The sequence below is a fragment of the Phodopus roborovskii genome, unplaced genomic scaffold (genome assembly GCF_943737965.1).
Source record: "Phodopus roborovskii unplaced genomic scaffold, PHOROB, whole genome shotgun sequence".
Classification (NCBI taxonomy): domain Eukaryota; kingdom Metazoa; phylum Chordata; class Mammalia; order Rodentia; family Cricetidae; genus Phodopus; species Phodopus roborovskii.
The window spans coordinates 4,830,635-4,850,793 of NW_026126417.1; the positions used below are offsets into that span (position 1 = coordinate 4,830,635).

At 37.1% G+C, this 20,159-nt stretch overlaps 1 protein-coding gene across 1 annotated transcript in view; it reads left to right on the forward strand.

Annotated features, from left to right (window-relative positions):
* Window positions 1-20,159, forward strand: part of Ano3 (anoctamin 3) — a 248,104-nt gene that overhangs the window by 127,710 nt on the left and 100,235 nt on the right. The window contains 3 exon segments of the mRNA XM_051183796.1: window positions 6,957-7,115; window positions 16,128-16,228; window positions 19,680-19,724. Coding sequence (XP_051039753.1) covers window positions 6,957-7,115; window positions 16,128-16,228; window positions 19,680-19,724 — 305 coding nt within the window.

Sequence of the window (20,159 nt, forward strand, 5' to 3'; positions counted from 1 at the left end):
TTCACTTGTAATCAGTAAGATATCAATTTTTAATCAGGCAAATCTTTCTTTGAGTAAATTTTGCCAAAAATACTTAAAAATGAAAAAAAATTGATATCTAACAACCAAAGTTCTATTTTCACTCCATGCTGTTCTCAAAACAACATGAAGTCCCTTTGACATGTCATGTTTTGCATTAGTTGCTGTAGCAATCAACCTCTTGATTCCTAGGGCTTATTAAATAACTCCCTCTTCACCCAACATAATGCTAATACTAAAAGTATCAACTTCTATTTTTTACTGAATTGAAGAGGGCACCTATAAACCAAGAAATGATAAAATACAGAACACACTGGGGCTTGGGTACAAAGTAGCAGGCAAGCTGTTAACACTGAAGTGTCATGAAGCTGTTATGTAAGTTCACTGTGGATTCATATCATTAATCCTCTATTAAAGGGAAGTAGATGATAAATGGAAAAACAAGTTTTTCCTGTCTTTGATGTCTTTTAAGTTAGTTCTACCTAGCTGCATATGGGTCTTCTCTCTCAATCCTTTCGTACCTCCTTTTCTGTCCCTGTTTCTTTCTTCTTTCTACAAATATTCATTGACTCCTACTATCTGTTTTGTTAAAAGATATATTTGGACTACTCATTGAAGAAAATAGAAGAAAAGGGGGACTGAAACCCCACTGTGTGGTACTGCCGCCTTCAAATTGACTATGGGTATACTTTTGGGATAGTGTTTTGATTACTAACTGTTGGAGGAAGACCTTGCCAACTATGGACAGTGCCACATCTAGACAGGTGGTTTTAGGTTGGGTATGGAGGGTAGCTGAGCAGAAGCAGGGGAAAGTGGCAGTCAGCAATGTTCCTTCAGTTTCTACTTTAAGCTCCTGTCATAGCTTCTGCTCCATGATGAACTGGAATTTGTCAGCTAGATAAATCCTTCCTCCCCCAAGTTTCCTTTGGTCACTCACTGTTTTATCACAGAAATAAAAGCAAACTAGAACATTTACCCTTATAAAATTCAAATTATATAAACATAAAACAGTGTGTAAAATCATGAATAATTCAGTACAATGATAGAAGTTTTCAAGCGCTAAGAAAAATAATGTCAGAGAAAGTGAGACCAAGGGTAAGGAACACCGTAGACAACCTCTGGAGACCTGAGAGAAGAGTCACTTGACTTCATTCATGGTGCCAATGAACGCTCAGTACCTCACACCCTGTATTAGCAATGGAAAAGAGGGCAAACAAGTAGACAAGCCAGACTGTTACAATAGTCTAATGAAAAAGGTACCACTGTTGACACAGTAAGTAGGAATGGTATAAATTATGAGAAAGGAAACCAATTCTGTTTAAACAACCCCAAATATGATGGTAAGTGGGAGGATTAAATATTTCCTTTTCTATGACACCAGGGAATAAGCTAAACTTCTGAGTATTCAGAACAAGATGCACTTAAAAGGCTACATGGGGCTAAATTAAACAACCTTTGAAATGCTTAATAAAATGTGTTATTCACAGTAAATGTTTAACAAGTGATAGCTAATAGCATAATAGTCATCTATTATGTAAACCCTTGTTGTATCTGTTAGTGTTGGTAACCTAGTCTCTGTATTAAGCAGGATTAGGAACAGAAAAAATAGAATGGAGATTATATATTTTTTCATGGATGTATATATGACTATATATGAATACATATTCATTCTCTCTATATATATAATGTATTAAATCAGCTTACATTGAAACAGCACCAACATCTGTGTCACTATGAGAAGCTGAGAGCCTGATAGTTGCTCAGACCACAAGGCTGGGAGCTTCAGCAATACCAGCCTGATATAGAAAACCTGAGGATTGCAGAACAACCACTGAATCTCAGTTAAGGATAGAGGAGGCCTGAAAACATTACTTCTAATATCAGCAAAGGAATCAGCAGCCATAGCAAAGGGGAAGGCTAAGTAAGCAACAAGCAAAGAATCCTTCATCTGCTATGGCCTTTTCTAAAAGACTGCTACAAGAAAGTGCCACCCACACACTAAGAAGTTCTTCCCACATCAACTAAAAATATCCGAAAATTTTCTCAGTTGATGATCCCTGCATAGGTGATACTGATTTGTTACAAGCTGACATTAAAACCAACCACTATAGTCCTGTTAAGATACTTAATAAAATATTACTGGAAATCTTGTTAATTTTCTACTCATTATTTAAAAAAAGATTATGTACCACATATTCTTGTCCTTAAGTTCAGAGGTTTCTAGAATTTGAGTTCACACAGTAGACTGTTGTGCTTGAGCATCCCAGGGATCCTGATAAACATAACTTGTTGTTGTGGGGTGATATTTTTTTTTAATTTAAATTTGAAAAAAGGTTATTTTACATATCAATCCCGGTTCCCTTACCTCCCCCCTTCTTCCCCTATCACTCCCCAGCAAACCCAAACCCATTCCCTTTCTGCTCCCTAAGGAGGGTGAGGCCTTACATGGGGTGATATTTTTGTTCACTTCCTTTTGCTGCCTTCACCTAAATAACTTCTTGCTTCTTAGCTGCATGGAACATCACTTCCTCACTTTATCCAACACCCAGTTCTTTCAACCGGAGCTGTACATATGTCCCAACCCATCTCTTGGTAGTAGTTCAATATGCTTTTATCTAAATAAATGTTAGCGCCCCTCCCCCCAAGATGCTATGCAGACTGTCTGCATATCTACAATGCGTACTTAGCATTCTAAATAACAGGCAGACACTGTCATCCAAGTAGTGGGGGGGCAATAGAGAATGGATGACAGTTGGATATTAGCAAAAAATGCATATCTGGGTTCAAAGCCATGCTGTTCTGTGCAATCTGGGGCATAAGAATGGTACAGCACAAGCACAATTCATAAACTTGTCAGGAAAATATCTCCATTGGTAAATCTTGTTTGTTTGACTAATGTATGTCTTGTCCAACTCTGAGGTGATAGTTCTTGTTTTATCTTATTCTATTTTATCATTGTTATATATTTTTGATTAATAAATTAAATCATTGTATAAATTAAAGAATGAAAACCTGGCCACTAGGTAAAGGTTAACAACTGAATGGTCACTTATACCTGCTGGGAAATCAAAGATCAAAGATGGAGTGACACTGGATATACCAACCACTCCAGGACAGGCCTTATTTCAGGGTTAATTGACCAACATATAACTGAACACAAAACCTTTTTTTTTTTTTTTTTGTTTTGTTTTTGTTTGTTTGTTTTTTGTTTAGTTGTGGGTGTCTGCTTCTGCTTCCATCAGCGACTAGATGAAGGCTCTACAATGGCATACAAGGTTGTCATCAATTTCATTATCAGGGAAGGGCATTTAAGGTAGCCTCTACACCTATTGCTTAGATTGTTAGTTGTGGTCATCCTTGTAGATCTCTAGACAATTACCTAGAGCCAAATTTCTCTTTATACCTATAATGGCTCCCTCTATTATGGCATCTCTTTTCTTCCTCTCCTCTATTCTTTCCCTGACTCAATTTTCCTACTCCCTCATGCCTTCCTCTCTCCTCTTCTCCCTTTCCCCTCCCCCATGCTTCCCATTTGCTCAGGAGATCTTGCCCTTTTCCCTACTCTGGGGAACCATGTATGTTTCTCTTGGGGTCCTCCTGGTTCCCTAGCTTTTCTGGCAGTGTGGATTGTAGGCTGGTAATTCTTTGCTCTATGTCTAAAATCCATATATGAATGAGAAACCCACAAAACCGCTGACTTGAACAAAGGGGAGCTCATGGACTCCAGTCTGATTGCTGCAAAACCAGCATAAGACCGACCCAGAAGCCCTGAATATGGGTGTTAGTCAGGAGGACTGGGCAGTCTATAGGGCCTCTGGTAGTGGATCAACATTTATCCATAGCATACAAATAGACCTTGTGAGCCCATTCCCCATAGAGGGATACTCTCTCAGCCTAGAAACATGGGGGAGGGCCTAGGACCTGCTCCAAATGATATGACAAACTTTGAAGACCCCCCCAAGGGAGGCCTAACCCTCCTTTGGGAGGAGAAATGGGATGGGTTGGGGGTTAGGAGGGGGAGATAGGAGGTAGGGAGGGTGAGGGAAGTGGGATTGACGTGTAAAACAAGCTTGTTGTAAATTTAAATAAAAGATATTGTCAAAAAATACTATATATGCCATCCTAGATCCTTCATCTAGTGTCTGATGAAACAGAAGCAGACACCCACAGCTAAACACTGAGCCAAACTCCTGGAACACATTTGCAGAGAGGGAGGAGTGATGAGCAAGGGGGTCAAGACCAGTCTGGAGAAACCCATATAGTCTTAGTAGTGTTTTAAGAAGGGGGAGGGATGTTGGAGGGGCATTTCAGAGCACTAAAGGATGTTAAATATTTTTCATCATAGTACTTTTATTTATTATTTGGGAATTTTACACAATGTACCCCAATCACACTTATTTTCATTACTCCCACAACTGTGCCTTCCCCTAAACCCCCCCCAAAAAATACACCAAGAACAATATGTATTGCCCAGATACTCATTGGAGCATGATCAAACTCCCAGTAACCAACCTCTTTAAGATAATAGAGTCTCCTTCTCTCCTTCACTACCCTCCCCACAAATAAACCCACCCACCAGAAGCCTTGTTATACAATGAGCTACATTTCAGCATCCTCTGGCTCATACAATCCTTCCTCCCTCTCTTCAACAGAATTCCCTGAGTTTGGCCCAGTGCTAGGCTATGGATCTCTGCATCTGTTTCCATCAGTTATGGATGGAAAGTCTCTGATGACAATTGAAGTAGTTACCTGATAGGGAATGCCCTTCTGTATGCTGTGAATGTATGTTTCTTTTATTGTTTGATGAATAAAACTTTTTTGTCTCGACAGGCAGGAATTTTTTTTTAGATAATTTTTATTTAAATTTGAAACATATCAACCCCAGTTCCCTCTCTCTCCCACACTCTCATGTCCCCCACTGAACCCTCATTCCATCCCCTTTTTGCTCCTCAGGGAGGGTGAGACATTCCATGGGGGATCATCAAAATCTGTCACATCATTTGGGGCAGAGCCTAGGCCTAAGCTGAGAGATTATCTCTCTATAAGGAGTGGGCTCCCAAAGTCGATTCCTATACTAGGGATGAATACTGATAAACTACCAGGGGTCCCATTGATTGCAAAGGCCTCCAAACTGACATCCACATTCAGGGGACCTTGTTTGATCCTATGCTGGTTTCCCAGATGTCAGTCTGGGGTCCTTGAGCTCCTCCTTGTTCAGGACAGCTGCTTCTGTGGGATTCCCCAGCCTGGACAAGCAGAATTTAGCCCAAAAGAAAATCCAAACAGGGATAGGGAAAGGTAGTTGGTAGAGTTAAGAAAATGCCATGTAGCTGCTGAGGAAGAAAGAACCTGTAAATCACCAGTAAGCCAAGACTATATGGAGATACACAGATTAATAGAAATGAGTTAATAATTAAGAAGGAGCTAGCCAATAAGAAACCTGAGCCATAAGCCAAATATTTTATAATTAATATAAGCTTCTGTGTGTTTATTTGAGACTGAATGACTGTAGTACAAGGTGAGCAGAAACTTTCCTCTATAGTCACCAATATGATTACAGGAGATGGCCAGTTGAGACTACCTATCTGATATTGCTAGAAATCTTATCTGGGGTCATCCATGAAGATTTGTGGGAGTTTCACTTGTACCTGGTTTTTTCAGAGGCTTCCTTTCTAGTCTCAATGTGTCTCATTTTCAACTATGAGTCTGGAGTCATTGATAATATTGCAATAGAAACTTCCATGCCCATAACATATGACAGCATAGATCATGGAATTTCACATGGTTTCCCATGGCTACATGGACCACAGGCATCCACATGGCCTCTTGATGCACCACAAAAGATGAACCTCAATATCGTTCCTACTTACAGCATGGATCATGGACTTGATCATGGTCTCTGGCCACGGCAGGGTCCAAGGATATCAACATGCCTCAGCATAAATTATGGACATCAACATGGTCTCAGGTAGCAGCAAGGACTATGAACATCCACATAGCCTCCAGCTGTACTACAAAAGATGAATCTCAACATGACTAAGTTATTTTAGGATAAATCCTTAAAGGAAAATGACTAGCTGAAAATCTTCCAGTTTATGAAAATAGCTTCTGATATTGGCAACAGCAATATGAAATCCTTCAAACTGCTTTGTAGGTTTAGGGAGTGCATGTGAGTGCTACAGAATACCACCTTGTTTGAAAAAGACTGTCTTTGCTGATTCATTAGCCAAGCTAGCTGGCCCTTGAGAGTCAGAAGATTCTCTGGTCTGGATGGATGTATTTCTGTGCCTGGCTTTTACATGGATGGTGAAGATTCACACTCAGCTTCTGGGGCTTTCTTAGTAAACTTTTTTACAATTTGAACCAGCTCCTCACATCTTTACCCAGTCTTGATGAGTTAGCTATGAGTTAGAATTGGTGCACTATTTCTACCACTTCACAGACATATCCTAAGCATAAACATTTCCCAGAGATTGCAGTGCAGGAATTATTGTATGGTCTCAGCATTATTGAACAACACTTTAGAAAAGCAGAGATTTGTGTAAGTCTAAAATAACACAAGATGTGGTGCTGGTTTCATTACTTTCAGCCTTGGTGTCTTTATCTTTGAAATGTAAGTTGTGAATAAACAAGATGAAGTAGGAAAATAATTATATCTGTACACGGTTTAGTCAGCATGGAAGATAAACTAGCTGCATTTTTACGGAGACTTATTAAATAAAACATACACCAATTCAAGGACCAGCCATCAAATCACAAACCTAATTACAAGGCTAGCCTGTCTTCCATTGTAAATTGCAGACTAGCTTGAATTATCTTCTCATGGTTTTCAGTAGGAGTCTGAATCACATATTTTGTTTTTGGTATCAGTTTGTTAGTGCCTATAACTAGCAAGCATGTTTATCTAACATGCACTAATAGCTTTTTTTCTTTAACAGAATGACATGAATTACATAGCATCCAGTGGACTCTTATTTAAAGATGGCAAAAAGCGAATTGATTATATCCTGGTTTATCGGAAGACAAATATACAATATGACAAAAGAAATACATTTGAAAAGAACCTGAGAGCAGAAGGCTTGATGTTGGAGAAGGAGGTAAATGCTTTTCTATTATATGTTTTTTTGAACTAATATCTGGGATAGATACTATTGTATTGTAGCATATATGATCCATTCCATGGAACTTTATAAAAGGTACTCATTTTCCCAAGTGTTTTTTAATACATATGTACTGTTCCATTTCAATATGTATTTACTTTTTCTTCTATGTGTTTCTGTACATTGTAAATATTTTTTTAAAAATTTTTCAAAGGGTATGGCTACTTGTACAATTTTGAAAACTGAATACATAATGATTATACCTATACAAAGTATGAAACCCCATGTTAGGAAAACTAAAGTGTTGAAAGTGTTTGTCAGACTGCTGAAGTACAAATTTGACTGCTAGAAATATGGGCACTGTCCCTCACCATCCTCTTTCTTTTGTGTTTATATAAGTCTCTTTAAAGTACTATTTCCTTCCTTCTATTAAAACAATAAAAGGATCAAAGCCTCTGGAAACATACAAAAAAAGAAAAACACACTCTTCATAGTTCTAAGATGCTAAAATTACCAATTTTATTTTAGTTGAATACTCTATAGTTTAATTTGTTTTTTAAACATCTATACAATTGAGTTTTTACTATGAGTACTAGTGTTTGAGTATGTACACACGAGTGCAGGGGTTCTTGGATGTCAGGAGCATTGGATTCCTTGGGGCTGGAATCACAGCAGTGGTAAGCCACTGAACATTGGTGCTGGAAATGGAACTCTGGTCCTTCAAAACAGCAAAAACTTTTCTTAATCACTGAGGCATCTCTCTAGCTAAAGCTAAACAATTTTGAAATAGGCACATGAAAAGCACTGTGAGATCTTAAAATAGCAATTAAAACACAATTGTTTGAGCTTTCAAAATCTTTGAAAGCAGGTATCAGAGACAGCAGTATTTTTAGGCTAAGTTTTCAGCCTTAAATTGAATTGCACCATTACTCTCTCTTTACTATTTTTTTTATTTTTTGAAATTATAATATATCACATGATATCCCCCCTTCTCTTTCTTCCATCCAGGCACCCCCCTTTATTCATCCCTTGCACTGTGTCAGATCTATGGCCTCTTTTTCTTTAATTGCTGTTATACAAACACACATTGCTATATATATATAAATGCAACCTATACAGACACACACACACACACACACACACACACACACACACACACACACACACGTATACATACATATGATCTTAGTGCTGCCACTTGGTATTTGATAACTACTTGGGGGTTCTTTCCTAAATCACATTTTATCACATTAGAGAAAGACAAACCATTAATTTAAAATAAATAATAAACAAATAAAAAGCCAAGGTTCACATTGCTAGCCAAATAAATCTCTTTTTCTTTTCAGAACTTCCTATCAGCTGGTTTCCTGCTAGCTGCCTCTCGGTGTGTTTTATGCACATAAACAAATTACTGCAACCAACTCAGCTCTTTGACTCTGCAGAATATCAAAAATAGGAGTTTAGTCATCCCTTTAATTTTTCATTCTCAAACCTGTCTTATAATTAAATTTTAGAGTAATACATATTAAGGAGTACTAAACTATTATCCAATGTGTCCCTAAAACAACTGATTTTAATTGTACTAATTCAATTTTTTTTTCTTGGTTTTTGGTTTTGGGTTTTGGTTTTTGGTTTTCCAAGATGGTTTCTCTGTGTAACTGGCTGTCCTGGAACTTCCTTTGTAGACCAGGCTGGCCTGGAACTCACTGAGACCCACCTATCTTTGCCTCCCAAGAGCTGGCACTAAGGGCATTTGCCACCACCACCTGGCTAAATATGTACAAAATAGAAATACAATGAGTTAGCAATGAGTAAAACTGTATTGTTTACTGCCAAATGACACAGAATGGGGAAATGAAACTCTGATTTTAACCTTTTTTCCAATTTTGTTTTGCTTTTCCTTGGATTCTACCCCTGGTTATTAAACATATCAAAAGATATTTATTGAAAAAAATAGAGTGTACCTATTCATTTGATTTCCCTGTGCTTTCTACTGCACACAAGTGAGAGCAAATGCTTCCTAACTGCACCGGAGCAGTGCATACCCAGGTTCTGTTGTACTCTGGCAGTCATCCTGCTCACATATCTTCCCCCATTACTTCACAAATTGATTTTTACTAACACTGAGCGAGTTTCTAGGGAGCCCAATATTTAAAGTGGCCAAATCACTGTGTGCACTGATTTATACTCGCCTATAGAGAGACCAGACATACATACTAGGTATCATAGCAGATGTGACCAATGCTTCTCTCTACTATATGGGGGTCTTCTTGACAAAAGGTCAGATTTGCTGGGTTTCTTCTTTATTCCTCTGAATACTACAAAGAAAAATATTTAATGGTGCATTGGGGTGAAGGGAACCCCAAAAAAAAAGGGCCCGCGCCCCGGGGGGGGGGGGGGGGGGGGGGGGGGGGGGGGGGGGGGGGGGGGGGAGGGGGGGGGGGGGGGGGGGGGGGGGGGGGGGGGGGGGGGGGGGGGAAAGAAAAAAGGGATGTTTCTTTATTCTCAGTGTATCTGTTTAGATTGGCACACAGCAAGATTGAGCCCTCTGATTCCTATCATTCCTACTATTCCATTCTAGGTTGCATAATTATCGTTTTCTCAAGTCACTCTAACTTTTCTAAGGCTGAATTCACACATTAAAGAGCTAGGAAAGCTGGGTCAGTGGGTGAAATAAACTAATTGTCTCTATCTTTGGACCTGCTACCTCTGCACACTATAATTGTTGCACCATTACTATTGGTTCCTCTCTAGTGTCCCCTGTCACAAGGTTGTTGAAGATGATAGTGATAGTGAAAATTATTAGGGGCAAACCATTCCTCCAGAATTCATATTACTAGTGTTAAAGCTAAGGTGAATGTTTTTATATGTTTCTCTCTGTTAATGCCTATTTAAATTTGATCTGGATAACAATAAGAAACTCTGCTTGTATTTCCAAAAGAGGAGAAAAACCAGGGTGGGGAGCAAAGAAATATGAAGATGAAAGGAGACAGAATATAGAGAGGGGATGTGTTAGTTGTCTTACTAGATATTAGCTACACATAAAAGATTTTTATTATGAACTTTCATGCTCATACAATGATTCAAACAAGGTGATGGTGATGTTATATAAGGAATGTGACTGAATTTGTGCTATGTATAAACTGAAAGAAAATAAATTGACTGAAAAGGAGTCTCCATTAGTTGGTGTTCTCTAGAGAACCAAACTGGAATGAGTACATATTATAGAATGTACTTATTAGATTGGCTTACACAGTTAATAATCCAAAAATGGCTATTTGCAAACTAGAGAGGCTGAGAAATCTAGTAGTTGCACAGTCAACAAAGGCAGGCACCTCAGGAGTTACAATCTGTCTTCAAGGACCTAAAATACTAATGATAGCATCAACTATGTCCTGAAAAGGGGGTAGTAGGGATAATAAAAATGAATATAAAGAAAAGAAATAGTCCTACAGAATGATGGGAGAAGAGAACAGACATCATCTGGGGTAAACTCAAGTGTCTCATGGAAGATCTGGTCATAGGAAAACACACTGTGGGGAAGTTCAAGATCAGAAAGAGATTTGTGCATTGGAGGATATGGAGGTCTTTAGGGAAAGCAGTAAGCATGACTTCTCTGAGAAGATAGATGTACACTCTTTGCTAGCAAGCAGTCTATGATGAAGCAGACTAGCCAGAGTAGATCTTGGAAAATAAGCCCAGGTCACTCACCTAGTGATTGCCTGTGTGGGAGGTGAAAAAAAACACCAGGGGCGGAGGGTACTCCATTGAGATTGCTGTCCCTGTTTCCTTTCACCTTTTTACTTATTTCTTTTTGAGATAGGATGTCTTAATGGCTATAAGTAAGGGGAATGAAACCATAGAGGAAGGGAATGGAAAGAAATAAATCAGAGAAAGGAGACAAGAAGAAAAAGAGGCACCAGGGAAACAAGGAAAATGGTATGATTATTAAAGTTTCCAAAATAATAATTTAAGAAATGACTTTAGGAAAGAGTAAAGGCAAAGATTATACAATATCCAGGAAGCAGAATATCCTTAAGTTATATATTTTTATTGCTCTTATCTGTTTATTATGTATACGTTTAGTTATGCCTCTGTGTGGGGGTGTGCACCACAATTATCTACCTCCACACATGAAGAGCTCAAAGGGAAATTGCAGAAATATCTTATCTCTTTCTAATATATGAACCCAGGGAAGAAACTCATGTCATCAGGCTTGGCCATGAGCATATTTACCCACTGATCATCTTGTCAGCCCCCTCACTTTTATTTTAAATTTAATTTTACAAAAAAAATTATTTTACCTGTTATAGGTATTTTCACAAAGGACTCATGATCCTAATTTTAGTAATGATAAAAGTTTTTATATTTATTTTACTAGGGGTTTATTTATTATTTATGGTTTCATGTATAAATAAATCTGTTATGATAAATAGATTATGAATAAACAGAAATATTTGTCTAAAACAAGCATTCTGGTATTATGTCATAAAGCATATATATTGATTCAAAATAATCAAGACTTCTTGAAATTCTTTGTTTTAGTCTTCTAACGATGATTAACAAGTTATCAAAAATTTGACATTTTAAAATAAAACCCATTTTGTTTACTCAGAATTTTCCAGTTGAGAAGTTGGATATGAAAGGGTTGAGTTGTTTGCTCAGTTTGTCTACAGAACATAAATCACCATAAATCAGGGTATGTCCAGGATGTTTTGTGCCTGGACCTTGGAACTCTCTGAAGCTTTCAAGGTTGTGACACAACTTCAGTTCCTGAGGACTGGGTGCCTTTACTAACTTTCAGGCTTTAGAGGGCATCTTCATTGCTACAAATCTACTCTGCAAACTCCACTGAAGTATTTTACCTGCTTCCTAATGCTATTTGCAGTCTGTCTTGGCAGGAAGAGATTAATCCCTCTTATGGACTCATAACCCATGGAGAATAATCTGCCCTCTTTTTAAAGATATCAAATGAAGCACATAACATAATAATATAGTTGTGGAGTGTCATATACACATTCACAGTAAAGAATAGAGATTATGAGAGCCCTGTCCTCATCACTAATATTAAAACAAACAAACAGCTTTTTGCATTCTCCTGCTAAGCAAGAGGCTTATATGATAGAATATAACCTTAGTATATTTTTAAATAAAATGTCAAGAGTCATTGATGTGAAAATACTCATAGCTCTCTGAAATATCAAGTCCAGTGTTTCAAGGTTAGAGAAATAGATCAGTGGTAGAGCCCTTACATGCTTGGAGTGTTCAAGGATGTTAGTTCAGTGACCAGCACTCACCCCTAATTTTTTCAGCATTATGACTATTTAAAACATTAATTAGCATTCAAAGCTTCTCCTATTGAATGTTATGAATGGTGGGTGCGATTTTATTTGATAAATAACTAGGTTGAACATATTTAGGGCTTGTCCTTGATAGAAGGATAAACAGTTTTGTGAAAATGTGCAAGGCATGAATATGATAGTTAAAATGTGGCAGTTAGAAAATCTGTCTTTGTTTTATAAATGGATATTCCTCAGAGCAAAACCCTGACTCTAGCAGAAATCTCAGATGGTCATTAAATTGCATGACAATATGAACAGTTTCTAGAGGAAAGCATCACCAGGAGATAGTGTGTATTTGAGGGCCATCTTTGTGTACAGAATTTGTGACTGTGTCTGTATTTGAGGGCCATCTTTGTGTACAGAATTTGACTGTGAGATTTGTGTCTTGGAATCTAATTCATAGCAGCATTTGCCTTACTCCTAGACATGGAAAATGCCTTGAGAGACCACGTATTCTTTTCTTTGTTCTGTATCCCAGTAATGCAAAATATAATTTTTAAGCTCCCTCTTTACCTGGGAGTAAATGTTCTTCCCCTTGGTAATTTTGGGTGGAATAATTAAATAATAATGAGAAGTGTGAAGGTTGTGGGTGTTTTGTTCCTCTGAGAAGCTTGCTTTTAGTAGAGGTGAGCTGAATAGACCCCGATTGCCAGCTTGTGCTTCTAAAATGGAAGGTGATCTTTCTCCCTGACAGCACCATCCTGTCACCAATAGCATCACCTCACCTGGTACCTGCCAAGAACGAAACCAGCTGTCCTGTGTTTTCAAGTGGTGGCAAAACAAAAGAGAAATTGAGTTGAGAAGTTATAAAAAGCATCAGTTCATCTTGCTTAAAATGATCTTTCAGTATGTATGCATTGAAAGCTAAGGCAAGGAAATGAGACACATTCTAGCCACATTCTAGCTGTGTGCACTTAGCCTGACGAGTTACTCAGTGATGATAGTTACAGCAATGCAAAACCCCCTCCTTCCAAAGCAGCCCTTATTTTTGATGATTAGATTATTTTATATCACGAGCTTGATGGCGATAAATTAAGGACCTGCAAGAGGCAAGCTGTTCTCAGTGCTATTTTGGATCCTGACATAATGCCCCACCACAGAAAGTCAGACTCTTTGCACTTCCCGCTTTCATATTTCTTGTTCAGGTATGTTAGGCAAAATGTAGACTCAAAATAATTCAGCTCACCAGGCTAAATTATTTTGAGTCTCAGTTCTCAGAAATCTCTGCTGAGTATACACAAACAGTTCCAAACAAATTCACACTACCTAGTAAGATTATATCTGAAAATAATGGGGCATATTAATAATAACAAAATAATGATAATGGCAGTAGTAAATAAAATGAAAGTTACCTCATTCATCCTTTCAGTGCGTTATCAGTGAATAATACACAGGATTAAATGCATAGATATACATGCCATGTCTTCTCTTGTAGCACACAATAGAAGGGAGACCACTAAAGGAATGGGAAGAAAGTGACATGGGACAAAGATAGGAAGTATGAGTGAGTAATGAAAGTGGTATGAATGAGACAGCAGTGGTAGACTGTCTATGGATAGGACCATTTTTAAATAGTGGCTGTGAATTAAGGTAAATCTCTTCTCCAAACTTAACATTTATATGAATATATTTTAATTTTTATAGTTTATATTCAACGTACAATACCAGAGAAAAATACTTAGCTGTTGGGATGACGACATCTTGATTCAAGTCACACAGTACATTAGAGGCCTTGGTGTAGTTTTTTATTTTTGTTTCTGTTTTGTTTTGGATTTTTTTTTTTTTTGCTTTTCATTTTTCATTTTGCCTTTGTTTACAAATAGTAAATTGTCCACATATCCTAGAGTCAAAGGTATTAACACCAAGATACAAGGTCGATCACAAAGGAAACAGAGGAGCAAACAAGACATGAACCACAGAATATTTTATAATTCACCTTTGTTTTAAACACCATCTGATTTGAGATGAATACTGTCATCTGACAACCAGACCCAGTCAGGAATAGGCACTTCATATAGTTACACTGTATATTCCCTCCTTCAACTCAGAGACAAACACCCTTCATTTCTCAGGCAAAATAATCAGAATCAGAGTGGTTCTGAGGTTCAAATACAGATCTGGAACATGCTAACCATGCTCTCATTATTTCTATGGGAGATCTAGCTGCAAAAGTTTTTATTATTCCTGTCATACTTACATAGAAACCTTTCCATTAAGTCTAGAAGAGTCATTACAAAGAGCCTGGCAATATTATCATTACAACCTTCTCTTTTATCTTGATCAATGACAAGGTATCTGTGGATTATAAATATAATTAAGTAGTTTTTTGAATGAATAAGCAGTGCTTGTAAAATTAGTTATCAACACTAATAGATTCACAGGTGTGTGTGTGTGTGTGTGTAATTATCATAATTAAATAAGAGAAAAGGCCATGAATTTGAGAGGAGAGGGGGTGCCATAAAAGTTTGGTGAGGAAACAAGTGTTAGACATTTTATAAATGCATGAAATTCTCAAAAAATAACAAGATTTATAGACATTTTCCCAAGCATAGGTAAAATATTTAATGTTGGACTAAATTTAAGGATCTACAAAAACTTAACATACTATGTCTACCTGTGGCATGGTCGATTATAATTTTCACAATATTTTACCTTTAAATAGAAACAAACATTTTAAGCAGAAAGGGTGCTTCAGAAATTATGCTGGCATGAAAGTGTCTTTCATTGTTTTTCCTGTGGTAATTTGCTGAATTCTATTCCTTCATTAAGCTTATAAATCTCACAGTCCATTGTGCCAAAGGCATCTTATCATTTAAACACCTCAGTTTCCCCAGAATAAAATCACTGAACCCAGCAAAAAGTTGGAGGATTCAACAGTTACTTTAAAAGTGTGCCAGTAGAATTAATAGATTAATTAGTTAGAGACTTCTTTCAATAATTTTTAGTGTTTTATGCACTCTCTGAGTGAAAATGAGGGTCTTAATAATCTGACACAAAGAATAACTTGAGACTCTTAGTTGTCTTATAACTTCTCTGAATGGGAAATCTACTTTTTAATAGTGATCAACATAAAAAAAAATAAGTAATGACAGCAATGTCTATTTCCTACAGTAACTGAGCTAGGGCTTACCAATCCTTGTACTTGATAAGCAACTATGACTGGGAGCATATGTAGAGGGGAGTGAAAAGAGAAACTTATTGTTGATTTGATGACGAGAAGTGTAAGCAATAAGGTTCTTTTATATAGGCAGAGATAAACACAATGCCTAGTCATGCCTCACAAGTTTCTTTCCAGGGGATTCATCATGTTCTGTGTGAGTATTCTGACTTTGTGTTACCACAGGCCACGTTTGTAATGAAGAGCTTTCTTTATGGAAGCCCACCGGGGTTTCTAACCAACTGAAGATATTTCCCTACAAACTACTTATGGACACTTTTGTATTTAGGATGTTTATGTAAAAGTATACACATTACATTTCTTAATGGCAGCTAATATTTTAAATACTTTTTAGCAAGAGTTTTTGAGAATATAATTTTCCTTTATGTAAGTAAGAATGACCCTTGCATAAGCACGGAAAGAATGCTTCTTTCTTTGAAAGAAATGTTATGGCAGAATGTCATCAGTTCTGATGGTAAATAATGGTACTTCTCTATTATTCCTTTTCAGCCAGCTGTTGCAAACCCTGATATCATGTTTATCAAAATTCATATTCCATGGGACACACTGTGCAAGTATGCAGAGAGATTGAACATCAGGGTGCCTTTCAGGTACTTTTAGATATTATTTCATTTTCTCTCAATATTATTAGGATGGCACCATCTTTTGTAATACCTAACATCAATAAATGTGGTTCTTTATTCAGAGAAGATTATTTCCCTTTTAAATTTTAGGCTATATTAGGCAATTTTCACCTAAATAGTTTTACTAATGTGGTAAGTTTTCTGATTCCCTGAACATGTAATATCATTTCAATGCAGACTTGCATGGAGATGTTAACAATTATTTTTAGATTTCAACTTTAAGCAACTCCAAAGATCAATCCTCATTCTTATTTCATGTGAGAGTAATATAACACTGATAATGGTTGTCAAGAATTGTTTTTCAGACCAGGTCATCCAGAACAGTTTCTGTGCTCTTGCCTCAATATCAATCAATAGGCAATAAAAATAGATCACCTTCTTTCAAGAATTTTCAGTCCTTTTTTGAGAAAATTAATGTGTTGGCCTAACTAGTATGTCTAGTATTCAATGTAGAATGTACCAACTCCTCCATCATGTCCCACTGTAATTTTTATAGTGTACATATTTTACGCTGAGTGTTAACTCAATAGACAGTAAGAGTATTTGCATCAATGTGGAGTTCAATAGATCCCATTATATGCTACAAAGGAGTAAAAGGTTCTGAGAAAATGAAATTGCAAGTAAAAGTGCCTTAGTAAGTGTAAGTGAACACTGAGGTCAATTAAAAAAAATTTGTGAAGATTCCATGGAACAAGCCTCAAGATCATTCAAGATAAAGAAGGGATGCCAATGCAAATGTCTTCAAGACATCTGAAATATCTCAAGCCTCAAAAGTTGCAACCTCAGTCATTGTGCAGAAATAAGCAACTAAACATTATTTACATAAAACCCCATTATTTTAGGTATTTAAGTTATCTAGAAATGGTTTTATATGTACATAAGGATGTCTGAAGTTAGATATAAATACTATGCCATTTTTCATAACTTTGTATATCTATGCAGTACTACATATTAAGAAATTATTGGAACTAATTCCTTTAGGACAGAAACTGACTACTGTGTAAAATCATCATCGTTATCTTAATTAGCAAAATTGCATAACATTTTAAAAAACAAGATTTTTATTATTGAATGAATTATTCATTCTAAATTATCAATGAAAATATTACTTTTGAAACCTATTACATTCCACAAAGAAAACCTAACATGTGGGTCAGCAAGATGGCTCAGGGGATAAAGGTACTGGATGCTGAACCTGAGAATCTGAGTCTGACCTCTAGTGGAAAGAAAGAACATCCCTCTAACCTCCATATGAGTGTCATAGCATCCACATGCTTACATACATAGCAATGTATACATAAGTAAACATTTAGTGCTTTATTAAAAAAAAAAGGAGAAACAGGGCCTGCAAATTTCAAATCACTGCAAATATATGCATGCCTTTTAAACTTTTGCCTATGTTTGACAAAAATAAAGATATTTAAAAATGCAAATTTAGTATAGACAAAGCAAGCTTGAAATTTTATATCTGAATTTAGTGTTGGAATATGGCAAGAACATTTTAAAATCTATCCAAAGGCTAAGGCCTGTGTTTTACTCTGGGAGAAACACAGTCAGTCATGAATATATGTAAAGGATATTTTCTAGATTTGCTTCCATGATACAGTCTGTGCGGTCCAACAACAATTGTCACACACTGAAGAGGATGGGAACCTGGGCTCACAGGGCAGGGTGTCTCAGCAGTCCCAATCTGGTGCTTTAGGCATGCCAGATTCATGCAGAACCACTGGTATTCATTCCACATCCACAGCTTGAAGGGTTCTGATGTCTGTGTATGGTGAGAGTAGCAGCAGCAGCAGTAACAGCACTGATGAACTTGCCAGCAAGGAGGTGAAGACAAAACAAAGCTTCATTCTTTTATCTCCGTTTGTTTGTGCTGCCAGGCAAAGGGCCACTCACATCTATGGTGGGGCAAACCATGTTAAAAACCTGGTAAAGAAATTCCATCACAGGAGTGCAGAAGAGTTTGTCTCTTAATTGATTCCTGATCCTGTCAAGGTGACAAGCAAGATAGACCATCACAACCTGTTACTAAAATTAAATATGGCATCTCAGAGAGCTTCTTGAACATTCATACCTCCCTCATAACTGATGATTAATTATAATTTATACCAACACAGTGTTCACTGAGCCTCTGAGGTGTGTTTTAATGATAAAGATAAAAGGGCATTTTGAAAAGCTCAAAGTATGAGATTCCTGAGCTCCAATGAGAAGATATACAGTTGGCATCTCTGAAACCAAGTGTGTTACACTTCTTTTTTTTTTTTTTTTTTTTTTTTTACAAATCTCTTTCCAACATTCATGGCCATGGGTCTGGAACTATCCACTGGTAATCTCATCAAGGGGTGTATAACTGAAGACAAAAACTGCTACTTTTCCAGCATTAATCAATAGCCAAAAATTCCCTAGGGATGGGTAGGGCCCCATCAATCTTTCCATATCTATGAGTAAATGTTGACAGATTTAGTCTTATGAAGACTTAGTTCATGCAACCATAGCTACATTCACGATTGCAATAACTGCCCCAGACCCAGAAGATAGCATTTAATAGCCTTCCCCCCCCATCATCTGACTCTTAGCATTGTTCATGACTCCACTTCCATGATGTTCCCTGAGCCCTAGATAGAGGGTTGTAAATGTCAGGCCTGAACACTAATACCATGACCTCTGCATTCATAATTATCCATTGAAAATCTACCAGATCAGCCTGTGGGCATTTTTGTGGATTATTTTCTTGATTAATGACTAATGTGTGAGGGACCAAGCCCAATGTAGGCAGTGTCATAACTGGGCAGGTGCTACAGATTTGTATAAGAAAGCAATAGGAGCAAGCTGGAGGAAGCAAGCCACTAAGCAGTGTTTATCATTCTCCTCTGTTTTAATTCTTGCCTGTGGGTTCCTGCCCTGAGTTCTTGACCCAATTTCCCTCAGTGATGAAATAGTTCATAGAAGTACAAGATTAAATGAACCCTTTCTCCCCAGGTTACTATTTGCTCAGTGTTTTTATCATGATAACAGAGAACCAAATAGGACAATTACACATGAGTTTAAATGACAGATGGATAGGTAGATGATTGGATTGATTTCTTTATGTAGCATATAAACTAATAATCCAGTTAATAAATACTGAGTTACACAACAGATTTTCAAATAATTAAAAACAAGGTATCAAAATATAACCTATGCATTTTACAGTTATTTTGTTATATTTCTTATATACTTTTGTTAAATTATCATCATATTTCTGAAATTAAAGGCATATACATTTATTGCTCTTCATGTTATAATATAATGGCTTACTTTCAATTGTCTTGTTCTCCTAAGTATTTGAAAATGGAGTATTGATACACGTTATGGTTGAATACAGTCACTTTCTGATTAAATGTATTTGATTCAGATGACTATAATTTTTTTTCAGGAAAAAATGTTACTACACTGACCAGAAGAACAAATCAATGAGCAGGTTAGTGAATGAATCACAATTTTATTACCAATTTGTCATCATTACCCATGTCTTCAGTTATAAATTTCAGGAAGAAAATTATGTTGATTTCTTGAAATTTTTTTTATTTAGAAACAACCATCTTACATATCAATCCCTTTATTCCCTCTCCTTCCCATCCTCCCATGATCCCACCAACCTCCCAATACACACTCCACATGTCTTCAAGGAAAGTGAGGCCCTCCATGGGAGATCATCAAAGTCTGTCACATCATTTGGGGGAGGGCCTAGGCCCTCCTCTGTGTATCTGGGCTGAAATAGTATCCCTCCACAGGGAATGGGCTTCCAAAGTTCATTTGTGCACTGTTAGAGGTCTCATAGACTGCCCAGGCTTCCTAACTGGCACCCACATTCAGAGGGCTAGGCTCAGACCAATGTTGGTTCCCCAGCTTTACC